The sequence below is a fragment of the Canis lupus genome, chromosome 13 (genome assembly GCF_003254725.2).
Source record: "Canis lupus dingo isolate Sandy chromosome 13, ASM325472v2, whole genome shotgun sequence".
Classification (NCBI taxonomy): domain Eukaryota; kingdom Metazoa; phylum Chordata; class Mammalia; order Carnivora; family Canidae; genus Canis; species Canis lupus.
Window position 1 is genome coordinate 35,995,144 of NC_064255.1, and position 26,601 is coordinate 36,021,744.

General features: G+C 59.0%; 1 protein-coding gene across 12 annotated transcripts in view; it reads right to left on the minus strand.

The window, feature by feature from the left end:
• Window positions 1–26,601, minus strand: part of SLC45A4 (solute carrier family 45 member 4) — an 82,763-nt gene that overhangs the window by 5,983 nt on the left and 50,179 nt on the right. For 11 of the 12 annotated variants that reach the window (XR_007401768.1, XM_025450083.3, XM_049093143.1 and 8 more), the window contains 5 exons: window positions 6,275–6,463; window positions 4,282–4,461; window positions 2,693–3,729; window positions 1,977–2,076; window positions 680–891 (listed from right to left, as the gene is read on the minus strand). Coding sequence is in view for 11 of the 12 variants with exons in the window: in XM_025450083.3 (XP_025305868.1) it covers window positions 680–891; window positions 1,977–2,076; window positions 2,693–3,729; window positions 4,282–4,461; window positions 6,275–6,463 (1,718 nt within the window). In the remaining variant the exon portion in view is untranslated. Of the gene's footprint in view, window positions 1–679; window positions 892–1,976; window positions 2,077–2,692; window positions 3,730–4,281; window positions 4,462–6,274; window positions 6,464–9,111; window positions 9,384–26,601 lie in introns of those variants that run through there. The other variant, XM_049093145.1, reaches the window with a different exon arrangement.

Genomic DNA, 26,601 nt, shown 5'->3' on the forward strand with positions numbered 1-26,601 from the left:
TGGTCTGAGTCAAGAGGTACCGCGGGTGTGAAATACCCACAGCATTTCAAGGCTTGGACACATCAATCAATAGTTTGTACTGAGCGTGTGTTGAAATAATGGTATTTTGAATGTGCTGCAATAAGCAGAATATGCCATTAAAGGGATTTTATGGGTCTATACCCCTATTTAAAGGTAGCTACTCAAAAGCGTAGCCTGACCTAGATAGATGGCCCATGCTCTATTGGACAGGACAGTGCTGGTCGCGCTCCCCTCATTGGAGGCCTGTGAGGGGATATCAAGGGGCAGCCAGCCCCCCGGGCACCCAAACAAAATCCCTAAGATGCAACTGAAGCGTCCAGGCAGGTGCCAGAGGGCAGGGGTGCCAGCTGCCAGGCCACGGAAGGAGCAGGGCCTTTGGAGGCAGGAAACCCGTGCCTTGGACTGACCCGGGCAGGCGGCTCTGTTGGTCCCTTCAGAACCAAAGACCTAGGGGGGTGGTCTGCACCCCAGGTGTCCCCCATGGAAGGCGTGGAGCTCTGCCTAGAGATGTGCAGAGAAGGAGTATGGGCTTCGGAGCCTGATGATCTGACCTGACATGCATTTCAGGCTGGTGACCTCGTACCCCAGCCCCTCTTCCACTGCCCCCCCAGTGTCCCGCCCTCGCATGCCCCCCTGCCCCCCGCAGCCATGGACGCACCTCCTTGATGTCGTGGTACTGCCCGAGCAGGGCGTAGGGGCAGTAGGAGATGCTCATGGAGACTATGCCCATGGTGCTGATCATGATCATGGCGACGTAGACGTTGGCAAACATGGCCATCACAGCCGTGCCAATGGAGAAGCCCAGCGTCCCCAGCACATAGATGACCCTGATGCTCAGGTCGTAGTTGTCCAAGTACTTCTGTAACAGGGCTGCAGAGAGAGCGAGGCCACAGGACAGTGACTGACGAGGCCCTGAGCCGCGTGCCCACCTCTCCTGCCCCTTGTCGCCTCTGCGGCACGGAGGCCCTTCCCCGTGACCACATGACCACCTGCCGCCACACTGCTGCCCCGACCCCCACACACCTGCAGGTCACCATGCCTCCCTCGCTCAACTCCCAGGGGCTCCAGCACTTTTGGGGAAAAGTCAGCCCTCCGGGTCCCAGCGTCGGGAGCCTGGTCCCATCGTGCAGCTCCCTGGACCCTCCCTGCCCTGCAGCCCACCGAGCCCAGACCCACACCTGGTCGAGACTTGGGATCTCGAGGGGTGGCTGGTTTCCTCAGGAGTAAATGCCTGGTCTAAAGGGACAGACTCCCACTCCTCCTTTCTACCCAGCGGCTTAATATCACCTCCCCCCGGAAGCATCTCTGCCAAACACAGCCAGTCAGGCTGGCTTCCAGCTGTCCGATGGCCTGGACCTCGGCCACCCTCAAGTCCAGGCCAGGTTGACACCACGCTGACCTTCCCCTTCTATGGTTCGTGTAGAGACGGGGCAGGACCCAGACCAGACTTGTTTAGGAGACCCCGGGCCCTGGCTGAGCCCCATTTCTGGAAGGCTGCTCCCAAGACTAGGGCTTGGCACCTGGACCCCCATCCTCGATGATAAAACCGCACCTCCAGCCCCCGCCCCCCGACAGTGCAGAACCTGAACACACCTCATGACCTCACGCCCACTGTGGGATTGGCACCCCCCTCCCTGTGCTCCTGGCTAAGATGCACGGAGCCCTCTGCGGGCTCGCGGGCACAGCTCGGGCAGTCCCGCCATCGCCCTGGGCCCGACCCTAGCCAGCCTCCCTCGGAGGAGCTGCTGGGCAGGAACCAGCTCACAACACCAGCCTGCATGGGGGCTCGGGAGGCACAATTCTAGACACACCAGTCTCCACGCCTCTGTCCCTGAGCCACAGCTGCATTCAGAGTCAGGCCCACCTTCAGAGCACGATGACCTTGACCTCGGCCCCACTTCCCAACCCACAGCATCTCCCAGGGAACGCCGCCACCGGCCCAGAGGACCACTTACCTGAGCAAATTGCACCGGTGGCCGCGTAAATGACCAGGCCCCAGCAGCCCATCTTCACACCGGCGTTGTAGGCCTGCCAGGCAGTCGAGTTGGAGGGAGCCTGTTCCAGAAAGGAGAGACTGAGGTTTGGGGCTGGCAAGGACAATGTGCCACACCCTTTGGGCGAAGGAAAGTTACTTCCCATCTCAACCGAGGGCAGGCTGTTTACAGTGCTGAGCGCTACACGGGACAGGAGCCTCAGGCTGGTCTCCGGGCTGTTTTAAGCCCCCGCAGCCTCACCCCTGCCCTGCGCCGGAGTCGGAGGGAGGCCTGCCTGGAGGGGAGGGAGGCCGGGCCTGTGCTCAGGCCACAGGTGTGAGGCAGCTGATGCCATGGGAACAGAAGCAGGTCCCAGGCGAGCCGGGCCGCAGGGAACACGGGTTCCACCCCCTGCCCCCGAGCAGCAAGGGGCAGGTGGGTACGGAGTGGCGGGGTACCGCCTTCCTTCAAGCCTCTCCAGCTCATCACCGCATACCCCTAACCACAGAATCTGGGGTACACGTGGCCAGCTGCCCCCAGTCTGCCTTCCCCCCTGCACCACACGGGCACCGGGCAGTGGATGCCGTCTCGGGAGCAGCTCCTCTGCCGCTGAGCCCCTGGCCACCGTCCCTCCTGCTGTCACACGCCCCCCGGCCAGCACCCTTCTGGCTGCCAAAAGCGAGGGCCCGGGCTCTCACCTTGGGGTCCCCTTCAAAGATGACCTGGCCCATGAAGTCGGTGTAGAACACGGCCTCAGCGATGACGGAGAACCAGGTGAGCAGGTGGCAGAGGCATAGCCGCATCAGCTCCTTGGGCATCTTCAGCATGGACAGCCACAGCAGCCGCACGGTGGTCTCACCCTCCCCCTCCTCGCTCTCCGTGTCCCCACTGGACGTGGTGGCCCCGCTCTGGTTCCGGTGTCGGCAGCGCTGCCGCTGCCGCTTCTGCAAGTCGTACAGGTCGCTCATGCTGCGCGACGGCTTGATGAGGACCACGGCGTTGGCCCGCCGGTAGCGGTAGCGGTGGGACCCGATCTTGCCGTAGTAGGAGAAGGTGCTGGAGGCCTGGCGGCGGAACATGTGCCTTCGCCGCCTCATGGAGCCGGAGGCGGCCGAGGGCTTCGTGTCCACCCTGGTGTAGCCGACCAGGCCGTCTTTTGGGGGAGAGCCGCTCCCGTTGGGGACTTTGGCTTCGTTCAAGTGATTATCGAGCAGCGTCTCATCCTCCTTCGCAGTTTCCCTGAGCAGTGAGGCCAGGCGGGCCGGCCTGGCTCTGGCGAGCTCCTGGCTGGTGCTGCGAGGGGTGCCGGGGTATGAGCCGTCGTGGAAGATGGAGGGCTCGATGTCGGGCAGGAAGGGCAGCTCGGGCTCCAGGTCCAGGGCGGCGTCCGGCACGTGCAGCACGGAGTCGCTCTTGCTCCGCACCATGTCCACACTCAGGTAGTCCAGGGTGAGCTCATGCTCTGACTGCACCTCCTCGGGGAACAGGGCCACGCCACCGTCCAGGATGTGCACGCGGGCAGCGGGGGCCAGGGCGTCGGCCGCCTCCCCGCCCCGCTCCTGCTGGGGACTGTACTGCTCCTCCTCGATGCTGAACAGGTGCAGGGTCACCGACACCACGAAGATGATGGCCGCGAAGAAGAAGAGCACCTGGTTCTGTGTCCGGAACCAGGCGCCCAAGAAGGTCTGGGTCCAGTCCAGGCCCCCCAGCACGTAGCCGATGGCCCCGCCGAGGCCTGATCAGGTGGGAGAGACAGAGGGAGCCCGTGAGTGGTGCAGGGCGCCTCGACACTCCCTCCCTGAGGAGGAGAAGCTAGGAAAGGTCTAGAAGGGCCTCTATCCTTAATCCTGGACCAGGGCCACCACTCATAGCTACGTCCTGAGTCAGGATGAGTTTTGGGGATGGAAAATGAGGAAACGGTAGGAAAAACAAGCCGAGAAACTACAGCTGACCCTAGGTTTGGAGATTAACAGACTCCTGCCTAAGGAATCGGGAGCAGCTCTCTGCCAGGACAGGAAATGGATGGCTGCCCTCGACTCCGGGCAGTCCTGACCGCGTTAGCCCTAAGCTCAGGAAGCTGCTGTTCCCAACGGATGTCAACAGAGCCCGAGTGCAGGGACAGGTTAGCAGCGGCCTGCTCACCGCCTTGCCCACGAGCAGCCATCCAGCACCCCCACCCCAAGGTGGGGAGGAGGGAGGCACGGGAACAGCCTTCCCCGCGCTGGTCCTCCCTGGAGGAACCGGGTAAGGGCTGGGGGTGGGGTGGGGGCGGGGGGCGTGCGCTCACCAGCAGAGAAGGCATGGATGTTAAGGGCCATATCCTGCTCCTCGCTGTCCACCACATCCAACAGGTAGGCACGGATGGGGCCCTCGGTCGCATCGGCGCTGAAATCCAGGACGACCACCCCCAGCACTGTGAGGACGATGCCAATGGGCTGCCGGTTGGGGACATCACCGAGAGACAGGCCTGAATGAATGCACAGGGGCAGTCAGGCCTCAGCTCCTAGGACAGGATGGCCACCAAAGGGGAGGTGGGGACGCTCTGGCCAAGGTCAGAAAGGGCATGTCCCTTGGGACAGACTCTAGGACAGAAGATGGGCTTTGGTTTTTTCTATTTCTGTTGCTTGTAGGGTTATTCTTTCTCCCCAGTCACGTGAGCTATTGGGTGAACCTCAAGGAGCTCACTTATCTTTAACCCTTCATAGCTAAAGAGGGAAAACGGTCCTTCCTCCCCAACCCTCATAGGGGAAGCAGGGCGGTGTTGGGAGCACTAACTGAGCACCAGTGAGAAGAGGTGATGGGTGACACCCTGAGGTGCACGCACTGCCAGGGTTCAGGATCAGCTGCCAGCCAGGGCCTGGGGGGGAGCGTGTGCACCCGCCTGGCCCAGCGCCTGCAGGGGAGCCCCCTCAGTGGGTCTCCCCGGTCATCCACACACACGTCCCTATTTATCCGCTGTGGTTTCACACCCTCCAAAAAAAGACTGAATCTGTCTAACAGACACTACATGGTGACCCCGGGTTTATTTTCTAATTTGCTTTGAGAAGAGTTAACGTTTTAAGGCCAACACTGAGAACATTTCCCAAGGCAGACGGCACCCAAGGCACTGGCCAGAACCACGGGCGAGACACCATGGGAAGTACTCACGACGCCCACCCCCACCCCCAGGGCCGGTCAAGCACCTTCTAGGAAGGGCCTGGGTGCCAGAAATGCGTGGCCCTGAGGAGCGACGTGAACGGCCCTGCTCAAGCACCATTCCTCCCTCAGTGGGCTGGAAGCACCCAAAGCAGCTCCAAGCACAGCCACGTCTCACCTGTCCTGGGGAGTATGCCCTGAACCCAGAGAGCAACCCGCTACCCCGATGGTGGAGCTACAGCCTGGTGCTTGAGCTCTGCTGGCATCCTGTCCCCACGCATGTGCAGGTGGCAGCGGGTACAGAACAGGGGCCCCGAGCAGATTCGCGGCAGCACAGGAGGTGTGGGGGAGAAGCCCAGGAGAAGCGTGAGCTCCCCAAGAGAGAGGGCGTCGGGGCGGGGCCGTAGCCCACCCGTCCCTGCCCCTTGAGGCCACGTTCCAGCAGGACCACCTGTGCAGATGCAGCCTTCGAGGCCACAGCTTTCCCTCTGGGTCCGTGTGCTGGGAGGGGACGCTGGCCACCTAGGTAGGAGGTGACCACCTGCTAGAGCCTGCAGCCCCCCGCCCACAGGGGCCTGGACTCCAGGCCAGCAGGGAGCAGGGGCCTCGGGGAAACGGAGGGTTTCTGGGGCACCTTGTGAGTGCTCCCACATCACTGGCTTCCACCTCACTTGTCGCAGACGTGGGGCATGCCCGCTTACGTCGGATCATAGATCAAGCCTCCGCCTTAAACAGTCATTGCCAGAAAATAAGGTTTTGTTTTTGGCAGTTTTGATGGGCTCCCTCAGGGCAAAAACTATTTTCCCACAAAGAGCTGCTTTAATTAAACACCAAACAACAACAACAACAACAACAAAGGCAGAACAAACCACGAGTACGTGAAACAAAAAAAAAGTATGGAACTGGGTCTGGACGCTTTCAATACCAAGTCTGAGAAACGGAGAAAAACGGAGAGGGAATTTCTGCAGCAAGGCTGGAAACAGGACGTGCTGTCAGATACGCAAGGAAAACAAGCGGGTCACAACAGGAAGGGCTTCCCTGCGAACAGGTCCCCACGGCGTTCCCACGTGGGGCCCGGAAGCCCCAGGGCAGCCGCCGCCGCCAGGCTGCCCCCCGCAGGGCTCTCGGGGCGCAGGGACACTCACCGATGGCGGAGCCGTTCAGGAAGAGCGCCACGCCGAAGAGCACGCCGACGCACAGGGCGAGGATGAAGGGCCGCCGGCGGCCCCAGCTCAGGGTGCAGCGGTCACTGGCCGAGCCGATGATGGGCGTGAAGAGGAGGCCGAGGACGGGGCTCAGGAACCAGGTGAGGCTGTAGTACTGCTCCGGGAGGCCTGCGGCAGACACGGGCAGGCTGTCGGGACACACGCGGACCCCGCGCCCTGGGGACGGGCGCCGCCGGCACAGGCGCGCATGCACATGGGCACACACATCTGGGTGCAGGAAACGCCACGGGGTCCTGGTGCCTCCCTCGGAAGCAGAGAGATGGGAACCAACCACAGCCCCGTGAGAAGCATCAGGCAGCCTGGGACCAGCCCCTGGGACCTGCTGCAGGTGCACCCACACCCAGGCACCCAATGTGACGAGCAGAGCCTGGACCGGCCACACACAGTAGAGACCAGGCGCTGTGGGGCCAGCCCCTGGGACCTGCTGCAGGTGCATCCACACCCAGGCACCCGGTGTGACAAGCAGAGCCTGGACCGGCCACGCACACGTGGAGACCAGGCCCCGTGGGGCCAGTGGCACGCGGCTCTCTCCTGCACTAGTGCTGACCAGGACCCCACAGCTCGGGTGCTTACCGCCACCCCACAGGCAACAGACATCAGGCCCACATCAGCCCACGACCAGGGGAGTAGTCAGGAGTAGTGAGGACCTGCACTGGAGCCACTCTGGGCCTCACTGGCCAGAACATATCCCCGGAGGGCCTCTGAGGGGGCCACCTAGCCATGGGCGCCCTAAATGCCCCCAGCAGCGGCCTTCCGAGGCACCACTGAGGGCCCCACGAGAAGGGAAGGCATCATCGGGAGTTCAGCTGGAGCCAAGGTGTCTACTGGCAGGAGACAGTCACTCTGATCTGATCCCCTGCCCGCCCAGGAAGGCAGGGATCCCTGTGCACCCATTTTCCAGGTGGGGAATCTGAAGCTCAGAGAGGTTAGGGACTCTGCACGAGACGCACAGTGAGAAGCGAGGATCCCCTTCAGCCTACATGCTGCCACCCTATCACACACACCCCGTGCCCATCGCAGGTGGAACGGCACACCCACACCCCAGAGATGCAGCAGCTGTGGGGAGGGGCAGGCTGCACCCACACACGCAGCCACAGGAGCGCACACTGGGTTCCATGCACGTGAAGGCCACAGGGGCTCATAGGCTGTCGTCGACCTTGGGGGCGGGGGCTTCGGGGCCAATGTGTTCAGTTCTTTATCTGGACGGACCACTGCTGACAGGTCACCTCACTCCAGGCGCCCATCACGCACCTGCGTCCTACTTCAATGAAGTTAACTTGCATGAGAGGGCTTCAGCGTGCCAGCGATCCCCAGCTAGGGCTCTGCACCCCACAGGCCCCGGGACACGGGGTGCCGGCCAGCACATGGGCCACGCGCACCTGGCAGGGGAAGGACCCTGCAGCGACACGGTCTGCAGTGCAGCCGTCTGCTCTGGCCTCCACAGTACAGAGCTTTAGGGAGGGGGAGCGCTGTTCCTATTCAAGTCAGAGACCATATGGATGTCCCAGGAAATGAGCGGCATGCCGAGCGTGTCCCTGGGTGTGCTACGGCTGCCACGCAGGCCTGGGCCGGGCGGGCGAGGGGGGGCAACACGGACTGCACAGGCCAGGCCGGCACTGCCCCGTGCGGGAGCCCGTGGCCGCACCCTGATCCTCAGAGATGACCGCTGGCAAACCTACCCCACGTGTGCGACCCGACCCGGTCACTATCTCAGAGGATAGGACGCGTCCTTACTCCAGGGCACATGGACTCTTACTTTGGTTGGGGTTTTAATAGGGCACAACGTGACTAACAAACACTGGCCAGCCTGTAGACACGTGGCTCCTGGCAGAGTTCACGCTCACGCATGCACACCAGGGGACCTGGCCACACCTGCCCTCCCTCCCAGGGCCTGGCCTTGCTGCACACCTCCCGCTGTCTGCAGCTCCGGCGGGGAGCACCTTCTGGAGGTCCCCAAGGCCCGAGTACCACCACTGCTCGGTTTCCACAAGTCCTAAACCCCCAAAGACCGTGCATTTCTGACGGTGGTCCCTGGTTTATTTGTCCCCGCGTGGTAGGAGACCTGCCGAGGGGCTCATGTTTGTTCAACTGCACCAAACCCTGAGATGTGCCTATAGGACCAGCGAGAAGACCCTGACCACCAACCCTCTGCTAACCCATCCTTGGGCTGCAGAGGTCAGCCCACCAACCCCCCTGCGGCCCAGTCCTTGGCTGTGGCTGGTCCCCTCCAGCCCGGGACGCCCTCCCTACCAGGCCTGCATCCATCTACCCCGTGACGGCAAGCCCTTCCAAGACCCCAAGTTCCGACAAGCTCACGGCCTCCAGCAAGATGCAGAGGGCCTTGCCCACCTGCTGCACCGCAGCCTGGCACCACATTTCAAGGCCCCTGCCTCAGCACACGACGCACCCCTGACCTGCTGGGCCTGCCCCGGGGCTGTGGCAGCAAAATCCTGGATCCTGCTCATCTTTGTGTTCGGGATCCCCAAGCGCGGTGTCAGGAGCACACGCATCCCTGTGCCCGTGCCCGTGCCCCATCTCACTGACCTTTCTGCAGGCCACGCCCGTCTTTACCGGGAGGTCCACCTGGATGCTAGTGTGGCTTCCCCGGGGCTCAGGCTTCCCACCTGCGCGGCAGATCGATCCGCCCCACGGCGTATTCCAAGCATGTGGCCCTCCGCACATCAGCCGCTCTTCATCGCTCTGCTGGTCCTTCTCCTGGACTATCGTGTCCCCTTGCGCGCAGCGGGATTCCTTACCTGGCTGAGGGGATTCCTTGCTTTCTCTGCACCTCTCGTTCCTGCCTACTCTGGGCCAAGCTAACTGAATCCCGTGTTGCCTTCCACCTTCACGTCCACGCTGCCTTTTCAGCATTATCCTGAGTAGCTGCTCTAGAGATTTCATCACACGCCGACTCCTCAGTCTAGCGGATGATAAGCCCAGCACGTAAGCAAGAACCTCTCGGATGTGTCTTTGTCCCCAAGCCTCCTCAGGCTACAGGTGCTACATGCGTCATACCCGCAGACTGCGTAAACCTCATTCTGCGCTGTGCTGTTTGTTTTAAACAGCCCTGCTTATTTTAAGGGAATTAAAAGGAAACCTTTTATTTTTACCTCCTATTCAACATCTTCTTCTTCCCTCCTGAAGACCTGAGTGTTCACGTGGCACCACGTCCCTTCTGCCTCAAGGACTGTCTTTAGTCTCTTCAGCATTTCTTCCAGCAATCTGCTGACGGCAAGTGCTCTCTAAAATCCCTCTCACTTTTATTCTTAAAGGGTATTTTTGCTGGATAAAGAATTCTGGGGTAACTCCTCCCGCATCGCCCTTGGGAGCTGTGAGGCGGTTGTTCCCCTGTGTCTGCAGAGAAGGCGGTGACATTTCATGCGACTGGAGATGTGAAATGTCTTCCTCTCCTCTGGGTGCTTAAGATTTTCTCGGTCTGGTTTGGTTTTCAGCAGTTGGACTATGATGAGCCTAAGCAAAGTTTTATTTTTCCTTTCTCCTGCTTGGCCTCTGCTGAGCTCCCCGAGCCTGTACACATTCACCTTTCAGCACGCTTGGGAAATTTTGTTAGTTCTATCTGCTGCGCCCCATCCTCTGGGACCCCAACCACAGGTGGGACAGACCCGCTGCCTCTGCCCCCACGCGCCCAGAGGCCCCACTCGTTCCTGTTCTCCAACTCGGTCCTCCCCGTTCTTCCATCATTTCTGCCCAACAAGCTTTCAGTATGTTGTCTCGCCCTACCCCAGCTTCTGATTTTTTCAGGTGTTATATTTTTCAGTTCTAGAAATTTCCATCTGGTTCTTCTTTTTCTTCAATAGTTTCTCTGTTGAGATCTCCTACTTCCCACCAGGAGGTCTTCCTTCACGTCCTTGAGCACTCTTACACTAGCCTGATGATTCCCAGGTGAGTCACCACCTTGGGAGGAGTCTCCACCATCACCTTTAAACTGGACTAAGGGTCACGTTTTCATCTTCCCTGTTTCTTATCTCCAAGAATACCAAGCCATACCCTAGACATTATGAAGGACATACTGTAGAGACTCTACATTCTGCTACATTCCTTTGAAGGGTGTTGATATTCTCATTTTAACAACCAACTTGGCTAGACTCAAACTCAAAACTTTCTCCTGCAACAGGAGACAGGAAATCTGTTCCCTTCTTTTCACTGAGCTGCTTGGAATCTGGCCCATAAATCCACATTTCAAGAACCAGTCATCAGAGGGGCGCCTGGTCGCTCAGTTGAGTCTCTGACTCTTGGTTTTGGCTGAGGTCGTGAACTCAGGGTCATGGGATGAAGCCCTTCATCAGGCTATGTGCTCAATGTGGAGCCTGCCCAAGACTCTTTACCCCTCTGCTCCTCCCCCTGCCTGTCTTCTCTCTAAAACGGATAAATAAAACTTAAATTAAAAAAAAAAAAAAAATCAGAGATACGAGCAGAGATGTCCCCAGAGTCCGTGGGTTCCCCTGGCTGCAGAAGGTACCCCACTCAAACTCTGTTCCAAACTTTATCCCTGAGTCCTTCCAGCAACAGGGCACACGTCCAGCTGTCCTCGCTGCCGTGTGGCATCAAACAAGGCCCGTCTGTAGGGTGAAGGCTGTAAACGACGAGAGCTCGCCCAGCACTGTTCCCTTCTGTTTCCCAATGTTCCAGCGGCTTCGGGGAGCTGCTTTCACATTTGGTCCACAAATTCTGTTAACGGCAGAACAGTTGTTCTGATGCGAGTCACCGCGCTCCTTCTGCTTGGTTTTCAAAATGACTAATGTCGAGTTCTAGCATTTCATTTGATCCTTGCACAGCTCTGTGAGGCCGAGTAGTGCCTTTACCGCATCCAAGCTGTGGCCGGCTTCCCTGCACGGTAAGCCCTGTGACGAAAGGGACTGGGTGTCCTCTGCCTCAGTCACTATTTACTGAAGAAAGGGTGTCATTCAGGAACTGCCACAGCCCGAGCTCCTGTGAGAGGGGCCAACTGTGCAGGATGACAGAGGGACCCATGGCCCAGGGGCTAAGTGACGGGTGGGTGGGTGAGCTACTGCCACCAGCACAGCCCAGGCAGTCCAGGTGGGGGGCTGGTAGCTGACTGGTGGGGGGTACAGCTCCCGATGTCCTGGGGCCCCAAGCCACCCCATTTTCTTCATGTCCCACTGATGACCACAACCTCGTGACAATTTACAGAGCACAGCCGCGCCGGAGATATACTCACAGGCAGCCAGAGAGCTTCGTACCATTGAACTCATTCTACTGGTGAGGGACTCAACGCTCAGAGGGGAACTGCCTGGACTGAAGGCAAGTGACACCCCGACGCCTGAACTCGGCACTGTCACCAGAGCCCACATCCTCCTGCTGCCATACCACACTGACAACTCTGTTGGGCACAAACAGCCTCCAGTCGGGTCACGCGTCATGGCCAGCCAGAGCGCCAGCAGCAAAGCAGCCCCACACAGGAGAAGGCCGACTCCCCCCAGGTCCTGGTGACCAGCTGCACCTGCAGGGTGTGAGGGCCTCAGGGTAGGAAGCCAGGGTTCAGAGGAAGAGGGCAGAATGAGGGGTACACGGAGGGCAGGTGCAGAGCTCCAGCACACATGCGTGGCAACATGTACCACCCCCTGGGCACCAGGAGGCAGCCACCCCGCAAGTGAAGATGGGTGTGCACGCCCCCCTGATGGGTCTTTAATGTTGGGCACACCACACTCGGGCATCAGCTCCAGGACCCAGTTCCACTGCGCCAACAGGCAGAGAGGAAGCTGGGAGTAAAAGCAGTCCCTTAAAGACTTGGCCTCAGGTGGGGAGGGATAAGCAGTAGCCCAGCACTTCCTTCTGGCCATGCTCAGTCATTTCCAGAGCTGTGACCAAGCGACAAGAGGCCACCGGGCTGGTCACAAGAGAACTGTTTGCACGTAATCCCTCCTGAACTTAAACAGACATCCTTAAGCATCTCCGAGGTGCACAGCTTCACGCAGACACGAGTATCTGAAGACTGGCTGCGGAGTGCAGACCACCACCTGGGCCGTGAACGCCTGCTGGGTGGGAGGCGTGCCCTGACCCCGACCCACGTCAGCTAACCCACTGCCCACCCGCCCCTGGCTGATGGCAGGCCGGGACAGCATCCCCACGAAGTCCTCGAGGCCAGCAAGGGTGAGACACAGCAGGGTCCGGTGGACACAAAGCCTGTGCCCTTCCCCAGCACGGGCTACAACACGGACGTGGGCAGAGAAGCGGCCTGTCGAGGGGACAGGCAGGGAAGCCACTCCAGCGAAGGTGCCCTCTGGAAAACGAGGCTTCTTGCCCCTATGTGGAAGGACCAAAAGCATGGACAGAAGCCTGCACTGCCCCCGACAGGTGCTGTGCCCACAGATGCCCAGAAATGGGGGGTGGGGGGCACGGCGGCAGATGAGCCCAAAGGTGTGCTCAGGCTCATGCTCCGGCCAGTACCGCCCCTCAGTGTCCGGGACAGGCCCATGGCTGGATGAGCCGGGAAGTGGCGTGTACGCCCCTGGGGGCCCTAGTGCTCCCGTGCTGTCCTTGGCACGGGCCAGCGCACGGGAGGAGTACAGCCGGGGTGCACCTGCCCCAGACCCCAACTGAGCTCACCGGACCGACTCTGCCCCCCAAGGCTTCCTCCCGGTGAGCTGTCTCCTGTGCCAGGTGGGCTGAAGCAGCCTTTCTGAGGCCCCCATGGGGCTTGTGGGGGCCCCGCTCTGGACACGGCCCTGTAGATGCTCCGACAACACGGGTGTGGCGGCCAAGAAGTGGGTCAGACAAGCACCACGATGTGGTCGCTCCCTTCTGAGAACAGGCACAGGACTGAGACCGAACGTTCGTGTAACTCAGACCCAAATCTTAGAAACACACGAGGAAACCGCTCCAGCGGACACCGGTCAGCAGCTCCCCCCCACCGTGCCTCGGCCGGGGTCCTAGTCACACAGGGCGGGGTCCTAGTCACACAGGGCGCTGGGCAGCCCGAGGAAGGAGGAGGCTGGTCCCCAAGAGACGATGGGCTGGTGGGGAGCCACCCCACCCTCCAGGGGGGCTCGGGACCTACGTGCCTAGACAAAACGCACTGCCCTGCAGAGGGCTGAGCATCCTCTCCCCATGGCGCCAATCCTGACCGGCCGCCCCTGCCCCTGCCCCGGGCTCACACCTCCACTGCTGCAGTCCGGCCTACCCCCACAGTTCCCCCGGGTCCGCCCTGGCACAGACCACCAATGTCACCTGTTGCCCACCGAGTGGGCCCTCATGTGTTCAACTCAGCCACAAAGCCAGAGTGCTGGCATCACACGCCTGGTGCATACAGCGGGCACCAAAACCACGTGCTGGATGGAGGCGCTGCTAGGCAGCAGTGCCTGGAGCCCGACTCCATGCCCCGAGCACACCTCATGCCAGGGGGCTCTCTTCCCTGGGGGGCCCCTCCTCCTCCACAATCTGCACTGTGACCCCCCAAATCCCTGTCGACCTGGAGCTCCCCCTGCCCAAGCAGAGCCCTGCCTCCCCTTCTGCGCTGCCAACCCCAACCCCAGACCGTGGGCAGGCCTCCCACCTTGTCCCTGACCCCACTACCCACCTCCCTCCCAGCCCACTATCTAGGGCGCTCTCCTCGACACACCCCAGGCCTGCAGCCCTGTGCTCGGACGCCTCAGCCGGGATCCTCGAGTTGAGCACTTGGGGTGGGGAGGCTGGGCCGGATCCTGCCGCGTCACGCATCTGCCAGAGTGACTCGCCAGGCCCGCGGGGTTCCCGGGCTTCGGGTCCTCATTGGTCCCCCTCTGACTGGGCACCCCAAGTGTCTACCCGAGGACACACTGCCCACAGGGGGGCCCACAGAGCAGAGGCCCGGGAAGGCGGGAAAGTGCAGGATGAGCGCAGGGTGAGCCCAGGGGCCGGGCAGCCGGGCCAGCCCAGGGTCGCTCTTGTAGGCTCTGGAACGCGGACCCCAGGCTGCGCCCCGACCGGCTGGGGTGGGGGCCCCGAGCTGGGCACAGGGGCAGCGATCTTTGCCCCGCACGCGGGGGAGGGGGAGGACCAGCATGTGCCGTCGTGCCCCGGAGCAGCCCCAGGGCCAGCGAGCCCGGCGTCCCCAGTGTCCCCGCTGCCGCGAGCCGCGCTGGGACCCCTCCAGCGACGCATTTCCCAGCACGGCGAGCAACAAACACCACGCCGCACGTAGTAAATAATTTTTGTTTTCTCCCGGGCAGAAGCGGACAACAATGGTGGGACCAGGAAGGCTCCCCGTTCACAGGAAATGCTCAGTGTGTCAGCCTCGGTGGAGGCCGCGTGAGGTCACGGCGGCGGCGGCCACGCTGCTCACGCGCCGCGGCTCCCATTCAACAGACGGGGCCGGGGGGGGGGGGGGGGGCGGGAAAGCGGCCTATAAATGTTTAACAAAAGATCTGAACCGGGAATAGGAACGTACATTCTTTCTCTCAATAGACAAAGCCTTCCACATCAAGATATGTTTGTATTCTCAGACAAGAATTCCACGATAACGCTGGACTCGTGAGAACCAGCCCTCTGTGGGAAATGCCCTCTGAGGAACCGAAGTCAGCGAGCCCCATGGGGTCCCTGGGGAGGCCCTGGGCACCCGAGGCCCGTGTAGGGGCCGCAGGCTCAAGAGCACAGGCCCCACGGAGGAAAGGGGTCCCCGCACGCGAAGGGTCTACACTGGGCCACACAGAATGTTCTAGAACCCCAGAGCCCTGGGAAGGGAGCTCCCTGTTGGTCCTAGGGCCCCACCTGGAGCAGCAAGTGGCGTTTTCAGGTGACGAGGAACAGGACGCGCGTGTGTACACACAGGCCCTTCCCAGGGATCCAGACGCCCCCCGCCAGCCGGGCCTGCTCTCGGAGGCGACCCTGCACCCCGGCGGCGCTCCCGTGTATCCTCCATCCCAGCGTTAAACAGCGGGCTCAGACACCCAGGAGCTGCAGCCCCAGCTGGGTGGGCCGTGGGGGCCACGGGTCCCCCTGAGGTCAGGGACAGAGGGGAAAGCGGTCAGCTGGATCGTTCCGTGCTCTCTGCGGGTGGATCATGAAGAAGTTTGCTCAAGAGGTTCTTGGGGGCTCCCTGTGCCACATCACAGGGGAGCAGTTTAGAAATGGTGTCCCTCAAGCTTACTGAGGGCCCCACTCGATTCTGGTGGATTCCAAGTGGTCTTTCTTCTGGTAAAACAAGCACCCCCAGGCCCCCGCTGGCCCCGGAGCGGGGCTGTCTCCAGCGCATAATGTGCACAGACAGCCCCCAGCAGCCCCCACCAGGGGCGCCCGATGACTCCGCAGGGGGTGCCGGTCCTATGTGAACTGAGGAGGAGACGCAGCAGCCCGGTTGGATGCACTTGGCGGGACACCGCGCCTCTGCAAAGCCAGGGGTGCGAACCTCCCACTGCCCTGGCGCCCAGCTGCTGCGGGCTCCTTCCTTCCGGGAAGCGTCTCGGGAGCACGGCCCGCAGCCAGCTGGAGCACCAGCTGCTCTCACCCCAACTACCAGCACAACCACCCACCCCACAGCTCCAAAATACATACTGCAACAAGCGTCTTCATGACGGCATCGCCGCGATACCTTAGTTGTACAAGAAATCACGAGATGCTCAGCCTAAGATTCCAGAAGCTTCCTGGAGTGCACAAAATGCACGGCTAATCCTACAGCTAGGCCTCAGCTCCTGGGTCAGGATGGGTGCAAGTTGCTGCCACCTTTCACAGCTTCGTGGCTTCCAGAAGCCAGCAGCACCCACCAAGAGGACCAGGCCCAGATGGAGGATAATGATTCTTCAAATTCAACATGTGCGGAAACCATATCCTGATCTGCTGCTCCAAATCGAGATCCCTTCGAGGGTCCCCTAACTCAGAGAAAGGGCCACCATCCACCCAATGATGCTGGTGGAAGCCACCCCAGCAGCCCCAGAGCCCAGCAGTGTAGGCCCCTCCTCCGGCCCTCTTCTTTCCAGGGCCTCCAACTCCTCTGGGCCCTCCCACAGCTTCCAATGGCACCACTTTGCAGACAGGATTTTCTCTCTGAGTGCAACGCTTCCCAACTGTCCTCCGCTTCCCTGGGCCTCCTCACCACCCACCAGCCTGCAGCCTCCTAAAACCCTCAGTGAGTAGAGGTCCTGGACTCAGAAGCCCCCACAGCTCCCAACACCTGGCCTAGGAGGTCCTACCCTACACACTGGGACACAGGGACGGGGGGAGGCCTCTGCAGATTCCACTAGAAGACACGAGCCTCCCTCCCTGTGTCGCTGGGACTGCCATACCATCAAGCTTTCTGTGGGCAGGGAGTTTAAAACGGTGGGAGGCCAACCTGAGAGCCCAAGGACATGCTCAGAAGCAAGTTCTCCGGGAGCCCACTTGCTCCCAGCCAACGGGGCACGAGAAAGGCAGCTCGCTGGCCTCTGCACAGTGCAGAGCGTATGCCGTCTGGCTCCGTCAGGGGGGAGAAGCACAACCCTCGGTCTCTGGGCCAGGAAGTTCCCATGTGCTGCGGCCACTCAGAAAACACGGGCCCGGAGAGCACCCTGCCCTCATCGGGAAGGTGCACAGCCCGGCGCTCAGGCCCCCGGAGACGCAGGCACCGGCTGGCGGGGCCCAAGCTCTCACAGGACCTCGAGTCACAGACCGACGCGGCTCAGCACAGCTCCCAGAGACCATCCCGACGACGGCGACGAGAGGGCGGCCAGTGAAGGACAAAGTGCAGCTCAAAGGAGGTGGACAAACCCCCCAAAGGCCACCGCGAGCATCCCGCTGAGGGCACACACATTACAGGTGTGCTCACAGGTGCGCACGCCAGGCTCGAGGCCCGGATCGTGGCTGATGAGCCCTGTGCAGCCCTCGCCACCAGGCCACGACCCCTACTCCCTGACCTCCCACAGCCTCAGGTCTGCTGGGCCCAGCCCAGGCAGGAGGCAGCCTGCTTTGAAGTCAAGAACCAAAGGAAACTGCATCCCACACAGGGCAGCCTAGCCCAGGACCTTCGGGAGACGCCAAGGTGGCAGGTGAGGCCTGGGGCCAGCGTGCAAGGCAGGCTCTGCTGCGAGGGCCTCCCCGCTGTGACATTGCCTTCTGCATCCCACAGAGCCCAGCCTCCCCACAAGCACCTGCCATTCACCAAGAAAGGCTTCTAGAAGCAGTCGGGGAACGTGCCCACTCTACCTGGCCCCTTGGTCCCGATCAGACCAATGGCTTGCCTCCAGAAAATGCCCCTCCACATGGCCATGACTAGGACCCGAGTGACTGACCTGACACTGACAGAGGGCCTCCGTGCTGCCCCAGGAGAGCTGGCACTCCTTGGCCCACTCACCACACCGGGCTCCGCTCAGATGCTCCTCCCAGCAGCTGTGGGACTTACTGTTTGAGTGTGTGTCCCCTCCTCTAAGTGCTGGCCTCCCTGAGGACAGGAGGGTTCGTGTTGCCTTGCCTCCCAGGAAGGGGAAGCGCTTGGGCCAACACGGGGGACCTGCACACTCCGGCTCCTCACACTCTGACCCCTGGAGGTGAAGACCGGGCTCGGCCCAGGGTCCCGCCCCACACCTGTCAACAGCAACGACCCCCTCTGACCTCCTCTGCTCAGACACCTGTCCCCTCCTGGCGCAGGAGAATGAGTAAGACACAGCAGATGCACAGGAGCCCCATGTAAAACCCTGGGTGTCGGGGTGTCCGGGTGGCTCAGTCAGTTACACGTCTGCCTTCAGCTCAGGTCATGCCCCTGGGGTACTGGGATGGAGCCCCGCCTTGGGCTCCCTGCTCAGTGGGAGTCTGCTGCCCCCGCTCGCCGTGCTCGTGCTCTCTGTCAAGTAAATAAATAAGACCTTTAACAACAACAATTTTTGAAAAAAATAAACAAAGATCCTGAGTGTGAAGTCAGAGTGGTGCAGAGAACAGCCCCTCAAAGCCACAACGCAGCTGTGCCTACACAGCCCGCAAAGCCGGCTTGGCTGTGATTCAAGTCGGCCCTGCTGTCATCATCTAGCAGAGGTGAGAATACGGGGCCGCCCGTAGGAGGCCCCAGGCGGCAGGGGCTCGGGTGAGAACGAGAACGGGTAAGAATGAGAACGGGGAAGGGTTCTGAGCTCAGGCCTCCCCGGGGACGGGCGGAAGAGGAAGCGTGCAGAGCACAACATGAAATTGCTGCTGCTGGTGAACACAATTACCATCAACACAGGCGGTGACTCTCAGACAAGTGTTTAAGACAGCAAGAGGGATCCCTCGGTGGCTCAGTAGTTTAGCACCTGCCTTTGGCCCAGGGCATGACCCTGGAGACCCAGGATCGGATTGATTCCCACATCGGGCTCCCTGCATGGAACCTGCTTCTCCCTCTGCGCCCCCCCCCCACCTGTCTCTCATGAATAAATAAATTCTTAAAAAAAAAATCTTTAGGGACGCCTGGGTGGCTCAGTGGTTGGGCATCTGCCTTTGGCTCAGGGCATGGTCCCGGGATCCAGGATCAAGTCCCACATCAAGCTCCCTGCATGGAGCCCGCTTCTCCCTTTGCCTGGGTCTCTGCTTCTCTCTGTGTGTGTCTCTCATGAATGAATAAATAAAATTTAAAATAAGTAAAATTTTAAAAAATAAATAAACATTTTAAAATCTTAAAAAAATAAAAATAAAAGACCGCAAGATGTAAGCAGATGACAGTCTAAAAGGAACTTAGAGGAAAGCAGCTTCATGTTTTGTCACCACAGTTTTGAAGACCGATCTGGGAAGTCTGGAAACTACTACAATACACTGCTTACTATCAAGGCTTCTAAAAACCCGTTGCTGTACCAATGCTCATATGCTCAATATGAAAAAAGGTTTCTCTGTGTCCACGTTTCTCTCTGAATCACCTCCTTAGAGCGGCGCGTAACGCCCCCTGTGATCCATCCCTCCTACCAGAGGCCGGATCTCCACTCACACCACTGTGGTGAGCTCCTGCCCTCTGCCACTGGCCGAGCCGCACCATACCCTACACCCTACACCTCTCCCGGCTACATCACAGCCTAGAATGCGCTGACTCACCGTTGCCTCACTTTGGACATCTACTTACTCTTTGCAACAGGAAGCCCATTGTGCCCTCCTCCACACAGCCTCCTGACTTCCCGTCATGCCCTCCCCGCACCCAGGTGGGGAGCCTTGTCTGCTGTTCCCATGCTTGCCTGCAACAGCAGCCAGCAGCTAGTACCTAACTGTCCTCGTAATCTTGCTTCTCCAGACCATCAATCACAACCTTCAGCCAGGCCCTGGGAGGGCACCCGGCTCGGGCACGCCCTCGGGCCGGCTCGTGGAACAGATAAGCCCCCGCGGGCCTTCCCTGATGAAGAATCCCTAGATCCCTGGTTCAAAGGCTCCCGCACTCCCAGACTCCCCACCCATGACCTCACCCAGCCAACTGTCCTGGTCACATGTCGCGTCTCCACCTGAACTCTGGCGCCATGCCCAGCACCTAGCAGGTAGGTGCTCCCTCAGTGCCTGATGGAAGAATAACAGGCCTCATAATTCCTTGGGAAAAAGGACTACAGCTGACAGGTCATTGTTTTTAAAATACAATGATCTGAAACATAAGGAAATCCAGACTTCCCAGTCCAAACAAAACAGTCTCACACAAACCTTTTCAATTATTTTGCTCAAAATTCAGGAGATTATGACCACCTCTCCTGCCTTAACGTGCACCTGTCCTCCTGGCATGCTGCTTGTCCTCCAGAGCCCATTTTGCGGTGTTCTGAGGGCACCGTGAGGGTCCCCTGACCCCGGTGGGCTTTCCTATCGGGACTCCAGGCAAGGACACCAGGCCCGCGGGCCGTGGAAGCCTCTCCCACTGGACGAGGGCAGGTAGTCTGCTGTGTCCAAGCCTGGGCCACGTGGCACCCCTCAGGCTTCCTTAGTCTCAAGTCAGCAGGAAATCCAATGTTTAGGTGGATAGTCTGTGGGGCCCGTCCTTTTTTTTTCCACATTTTGAAAATTGTGGCAAAATATACATAAGCTAAAATTGGCCACTTTAACCGTTTTTAAGTGTACATTTTGGTGACATTCACGTTGCTGCACAGCCGTCACCAAGATCCACCCAGAATACTTTCCTCTGGCAAAGCTCAAGCAGCCCCCAATAAACACTCGTCCCTGTCCTCCCCGGCCCCCACCACTCCACTTTGGGTCTCTAGGAACTTGACTCCTCTGGGTCGCTCAAAGTGGAATCATACAGGATTTGTCATTTTGCACCTGGATTGTCTCACTGAGACTAGTGTGTTGGAGGGTCCGTCCGATTTCGGGCACCAACCATACCCCTGCTCCTCAGGACCTCCAGCCTGGAGGCCCAGCCCCGCAACCCACCCTGCAGTCATGCGGGGTACACCTGCCTCTACACCCTACGGAGCCCCTACAGTAGGGGAAGGCACTGAGTCCAGCGTTCCCTGCCCCCGCCCGGGGATAGCATCAGCTACTGAACAATCATGTCCCACATTCCAGCTGGATGCAGCCTGAGCACACCTCCCCCAAACCAGGCCTGAGGCTAGATGCTGGGTGCACACGCAGGATGCAATAGTCAAGGGGTTCGGGGGAACAAGGAAGACCCGCCCCTGTCCCAGGGCCTTGCAGACAAGCGACCAACGATCAGCCAAGAGCTGAGCCAAGTGGCAGGAAGGACGGGTGGGGTCCTGGGGTCCCACCCAAGAGAGCCTGATAAAATTCCCCCAGACTTGTACAGCCTCAGTTTCCACTGATCTGGGAAGAACTGTTAGATAATGAGCCTCAACGGCCTGCAGGCGACAGCCACGCCCAGCCTGATGTTCAGCTGCCAGAGAAAAAAAACAGGAGAATGGAATGCAGAATTAAAAATCCAAAAACTCCCAGACAACATCCCCTCTGTTCAAGGAAGGGTCCCACACACTGCCCAGGGCTTCCTGGCCACTGTGAGGCTGAGGGTTCTCATGCTGCCTGAGGGACGGGCCTGGAGGACATCCCTGCAGCTAGGGGAGCAGGTGCACAGTCAGGTGTGAGCTGCGACATGTCTCTTGCTCTGGGCTCTGAGCCCCAGGCACAGCTCCCACCTCTACCACCTGCCCGTTTACCAGGCATTCAGAGACCACAGCCGCGGCCTTCCTGAGCTCCGGCTTCCTCAGGCTAACAGGGCCACCTGATTATTTGAAATAGCCCTTACATGACACCACTCCCTTCCTGTCTCAGTCCGTGTGCACATTCTGCAAACCTGGGTAGCCATGCCTCAGCAGAAGCAAGAGTCCAGGCCAGCACCAAGGCACCAGAGGCGACTCATGCTGTGTCCCTGGGTTCAAGCATCTGGGTCGATTTCTGTAGGGGCTGTTTCAGCACCACAGATGCTGCGACAGAGGTGCCACGGGGCCTGCGTCGACCAGGCAGGTGTGTCTCAGGAATGCCGCCTGCACTGAGGAAACAGGGTAGCCAGCTGCTGGGTCTGCTTTTTCAAAACAAGAAAACCAACCAAGTGTTATCTGCAGAAGGCCCAGGGAACACCAGTAACTTCAGACAAAATACAAAGGTTTCTCTGGACCCTTTAGACTGTGTCATTATACGTAAGGGGACTCCCAAGAAAGGCTGCAAGAGCGAGTGAATTGCAGAAAGTACAGTTAACATAATCTGCTACCTCCCAGGCAAGAGGAGTTACAGTAACACCGTACTTGCTGCCCAGCTTCCAACACACCTGCTGGAAGCTCCAAGTTAAATGCATCTTGCAGGAAAAACAGTAACTTGACCACACAACAGGCCACCATGTCAACACCAGCCACGCTCTCTCAGGCACACGCAGAGTCACCAGATGCATTTCCACTAATGGAGAGTCAGCTGCAGAAGCAGGTAGTGGCTGCAGGGCAAGGGCCCGGCCAGGGAGTCCGCCTTCCCGAGGGCCCTGAGCCCACACAATTCACCGCCAGGCCGCCCGTGGGGTGCAGTCCCACTGCTGCCCCTGCCAGAGCCGCCTGCAAATGTCAGCCCTCCACCAACAATCCAGGCAGCACAGCCGGGTGACGAGCACTTCAGGCCCTTTGTTCTCTAAGGCAGGCTGCCCAAGGGTAGGCTCTTCCCGCAGAAGGAACAGGGAGCTTCCAGTAACAACGCATCAGCCCAGAAATCCTGGTTCACGCTGAGCTGCGATGGATGAGGAAAAGTCTGGGGTTTTCTTAATAGACCTGCATGGAATGCACACAAGCTTGGCCCCGCATCCTGGATGAAGCAGTCAGACAAGCTGAAATCTAATCTTCCCCATGAATTAGGAGCTTGTAAAGATAACCCAGTTCTGGAACGCCTGGGTGGCTCAGTGGCTGAGCATCTGCCTTTGGCTCAGGTCGTGATTCTGGAGTCCCGGGATCAAGTCCCACTTCCGGCTCCCTGCCTGTGTCTCTGCCACTTTCTTTTTCATGAATAAATAAAATCTTAAAAAAAAAAAAAAAAAAAGATAACCCAGTTCTAATCCATTAAACTGGGAGACCTCGACAAAACAGCCTCTTTTCTTTAATATGGCTTTCCTTCTCTTTCTCCCTGGAGGATACACGTGGGACCAAGGAGGGGCAGGGGAACGCAGACTTTTCCCAAGCAAAGGGTGCTGGATGGGGAATAGGCCCAGGAGAGGTGCCTGCTTTGTAGGAAGGGCTGCTCCAGGGCTCGGGGGCAGGTGTTTGCCCAGCCCTTCAAGAGTGACCATATTACTTCTGCTTGATCCTCACCATCGCCAGATCCACCAGGCGCACAGACCCACGCACACTGCCCTGACGGGCAGCTCACCTCCAGGGTTGGGCGGCCCCTCCTCTGCCCTCAGACCACTGAGGTGGGTGCTCCCAGGAAGCATCTTCTTTGGAAAGGGCTGAAGCAGCCTTGGCACTACTACCAAAAAAAAAAAAAAAACCTGGAACCTGGACATGGAGTTGCCACCTACATCTCCTTGACTTGAATCTTCGAGCCTGGGGCCTAAGAATGCAGTTTTCAAAGTCTCCTCCAAAAGCTGACCTGTTCAGTAAGTGGGATGGGGATCTGGTGCTTAAGAAACGCGGCCCCTCAGACAGGTGAGGAAGGGATGGCAGGACTCTGAAGCCACAGGGCCCAGGCCACAGGGGACAGGCTACAAGCGCGCAGTTGGGACCAGCCCGCAGGCACCAGAGACGCCAGGACAAACAGGCTTTTTGCTTTGACCTGAAATCAGGATCCTTATCTGCTTGGGACGCTTGGCAGGAGCTGCTGATGGGGACAGTGACAAGTCACAGAGGCACTTGTCTTGGGGTCTTCCCCCCTGTAGAAGTCTCTAGAAGGAGATCCAAGAAACTGGCTGCCTCTAGGGATGAATCTGTAAATTGTGGGCAGGAGAGGGATAGAAATCTCACCGTTTGAATGATCAGAACTTTTGAATTCTGACCTTGGTGGAAATGCTACCAATGAAGAAAACTCTATCTTAAATTTAAAGCCAGTGTCCCCTGTGAGTGAGGAGGGTTCAGACGGTGGGCGTGTGCTCTGGGCTAAGCTGGGCCTGCTCCAAGGACACTGCTCAGGGGCTGCTGGCTGGCATCTTCCATGGAGAACTGGTGTCCCTTCCGTGCCAAAGTCCTGCCCCTCCGCTGCCAGCCAGAGCCGCGGGAAGAAGGAGGGGGCTGGCCCCACCACCACCCCCACCTCCTGGGCCTGGCAAATTCGGCAGCATTCTTACCAAAGGAATGACACTCGCTTCTAGTCTAAAGGCTCCTTTCAAAAAAACAGGTGGTCACTTGGGATCAAGGCACCTGACAACAGGTCCCTACCTGGCCAGGTAAAGCAGGGACGACAGCTTTCCTGTGGCAGAGCTTCCTGTGGGGAGGATGGCCAGGGGTGCTGTGGCGCTCCTTACGCTTACTGGGCATCAGGGAGCACATGCTTCATTCGAGTGCCACACACACATACACACACACACAAGGCTTAGACTGGATTTAAACTGGCACTTCCCCCCAATTTTTCTTTCGCCTCTTAAAGAACAAGTTTCACAACGCAACACCGACAGATCCTGCAGCACAAGAGCCCAAATTGACAGCAATGTGCGGCTCCAGAGTCAGAGAAGAAAGGGGACATGAGACCCCATCCTTGCCAGAGTGACGTGAAGACAGATGGGCTCCGTCATCCCCAAAGCATGGAAACACCAGTCCTGCCAAGTCTCACTGTTGTCACATGTGCACTTGGCTGAGTGAGGGTCACGGGAGACAGCGTGCAACCCAATGTAAGACTACCCAAGACCCCGGTTTACTGTGAGAGGAAAACCAGCCCACGTGGCTAAGAATCACAAGCAGGAGGACAACCAAATACCTGGGCCCAAATCCTTAGGGCCCAGCTTGAGCGACAAACAGAAGTTAAGGACTAAAACAAAGTACATACTAGAGTTATTATTATTTCTCTGATTTCTCCAACCTAGGCCTGCAATGGGCCAGCCCCACTGACCTCCCCATGCACCACGAGGGGGCTGCTAGTGGTCAGGGGATTTCCACACTGCGTGCCTACAAAGCTCGTCCACATAAGAAAAGGCTGCGTGGAGCACCTGGGGATGCGGTCGGGTCAGCACCCGACTCTTAGTTTCAGCTCAGGTCATGATCTCGGGGTCATGAGATCAGGCCCTGCGTGGGGTCCCAGCTCAGTGGGGAGTCTGCTTGGATATTCTCTCCCTGCCCCCCACGCCCCTTCTCCACTCATATGCTCGCTCAAATAAATAATCTGAGAAGAAGTGGGGGGGGGGTGAGTTGCAACCATAATTGTGGGACCAACCATCAAGAACAGAGCACCTCACTCTACCATACCAGGAGCCGGGAAGAGAACGTGAGATTCTCATAAAAATAAAAGTTAGCTGGTTGGTCACCTGCTGGAGATCCATGGTGTGGTGTCAGATGTCCCAGGTGACAGGGCACCTGGTCTGCTTTGGGGCCACCCATCTGCTGACCCATGAAGTCAAACCCACTCAGCTCGCAAGATGGTCAGGAAGGCTGGTGACACCGCCTTCCCCTGGAATCTGTGCGGCCTGGCCACTGCCATCCCAGAGCTGTGCGGACACAGATCCATGCCTAGAAGGGGGCTTTCAACCTAAATCTGGGTCCCCACTGCCATTGCTTAACGTACCCTAAAACATGGCCACAGAGTTAGAGTGTATAGAGTGGGCTGCCTAGGTCCCAGACCAGGCGATGGGAACCTCTCCCGAGAGAGGACACTAGTCCTTGTTGGACAGTCTCCTGAAGCACCTCCCATCGGCCAAGCACAGCTGGCTGGCTGGCTTGCAGAAGCTGTATAGATTCTACTGGAACACTAGGAAATAACTGTCTCAACCTAACAGAAAGTACTTTTTTTTTTTTTTAAACCACTACTTGGGCAGCCTGGGTGGCTCAGCAGTTTAGCATTGCCTTGAGCCCAGGGCCTGATCCTGGAGACCCAGGATCAAGTCCCACGTCAGGTTCCCTTGCATGGAGCCTGCTTCTCCTTCTGCCTGTGTCTCTGCTTCTCTCTAATGAATAAATAAATATTTTTAAAAATTAAAAAATAAAGCCACTACTCTTTAGTATGCCACAAAATTATGCCAATCCTGAGAGACCCAAGAAGGTTAAGGCAGGGTGCCTGAGACGGGGAGATGGCCAAAGCTCAGCTTGTTCCTTAGCATCTCTGCCAAGACCACACGGCAGTTCGCCCCCTCATCGCGGTGTGTCACCTCCCTGAGAGGACTCCAGGGCTCTCTCCCTATCTACCAAGCTGGACTTCTGCACGGCGGACACAGCCATCACGGAAGAGACAAGCTGTGTCCATGCTATTAGGGACCCCAGGCAAACTTACCGCAGTTAGCAGGGTCGTTATTCCCCTGGGGCCTTGCACACTCAGTCCACCCTGAGCACAGCCATCCTTGCCCCATCTGTCCTCCCTGCTGAGAGGCTGTGGGATGGGAAACATTAGGTCTTCCTTCCCTGTCCAGAGAGAGTCCTCCAACACCTGCGATGCCAGAGATGGAGGGCCAGGCTCAGTTTAGAGACCAGGGCAAAGGGGAGACATGACACCAGAAGCTGCCATCGCAGGCCACCTCTCGGCTCTGCGTGGCACACAGCCCAGCAGCCACAGTAAAGAGAAAGGAAAGGCCCCTGTGGTAATGGATGGCTTTAGGACCACACACCAGGCAAGACTGTGGCAAAACCCACTGCTCCACCTGCCAGGACGACCAAACGGCTCAGCCCCGAGTGTATGTACCCAAAAGTGTTGCTGGACACGTCCCACGTTTTAACGATGTCCATCTCCCTCCCTAGCAGGCCAACTGGGCTACTAGAGACTTTCAGTCCCTTCTC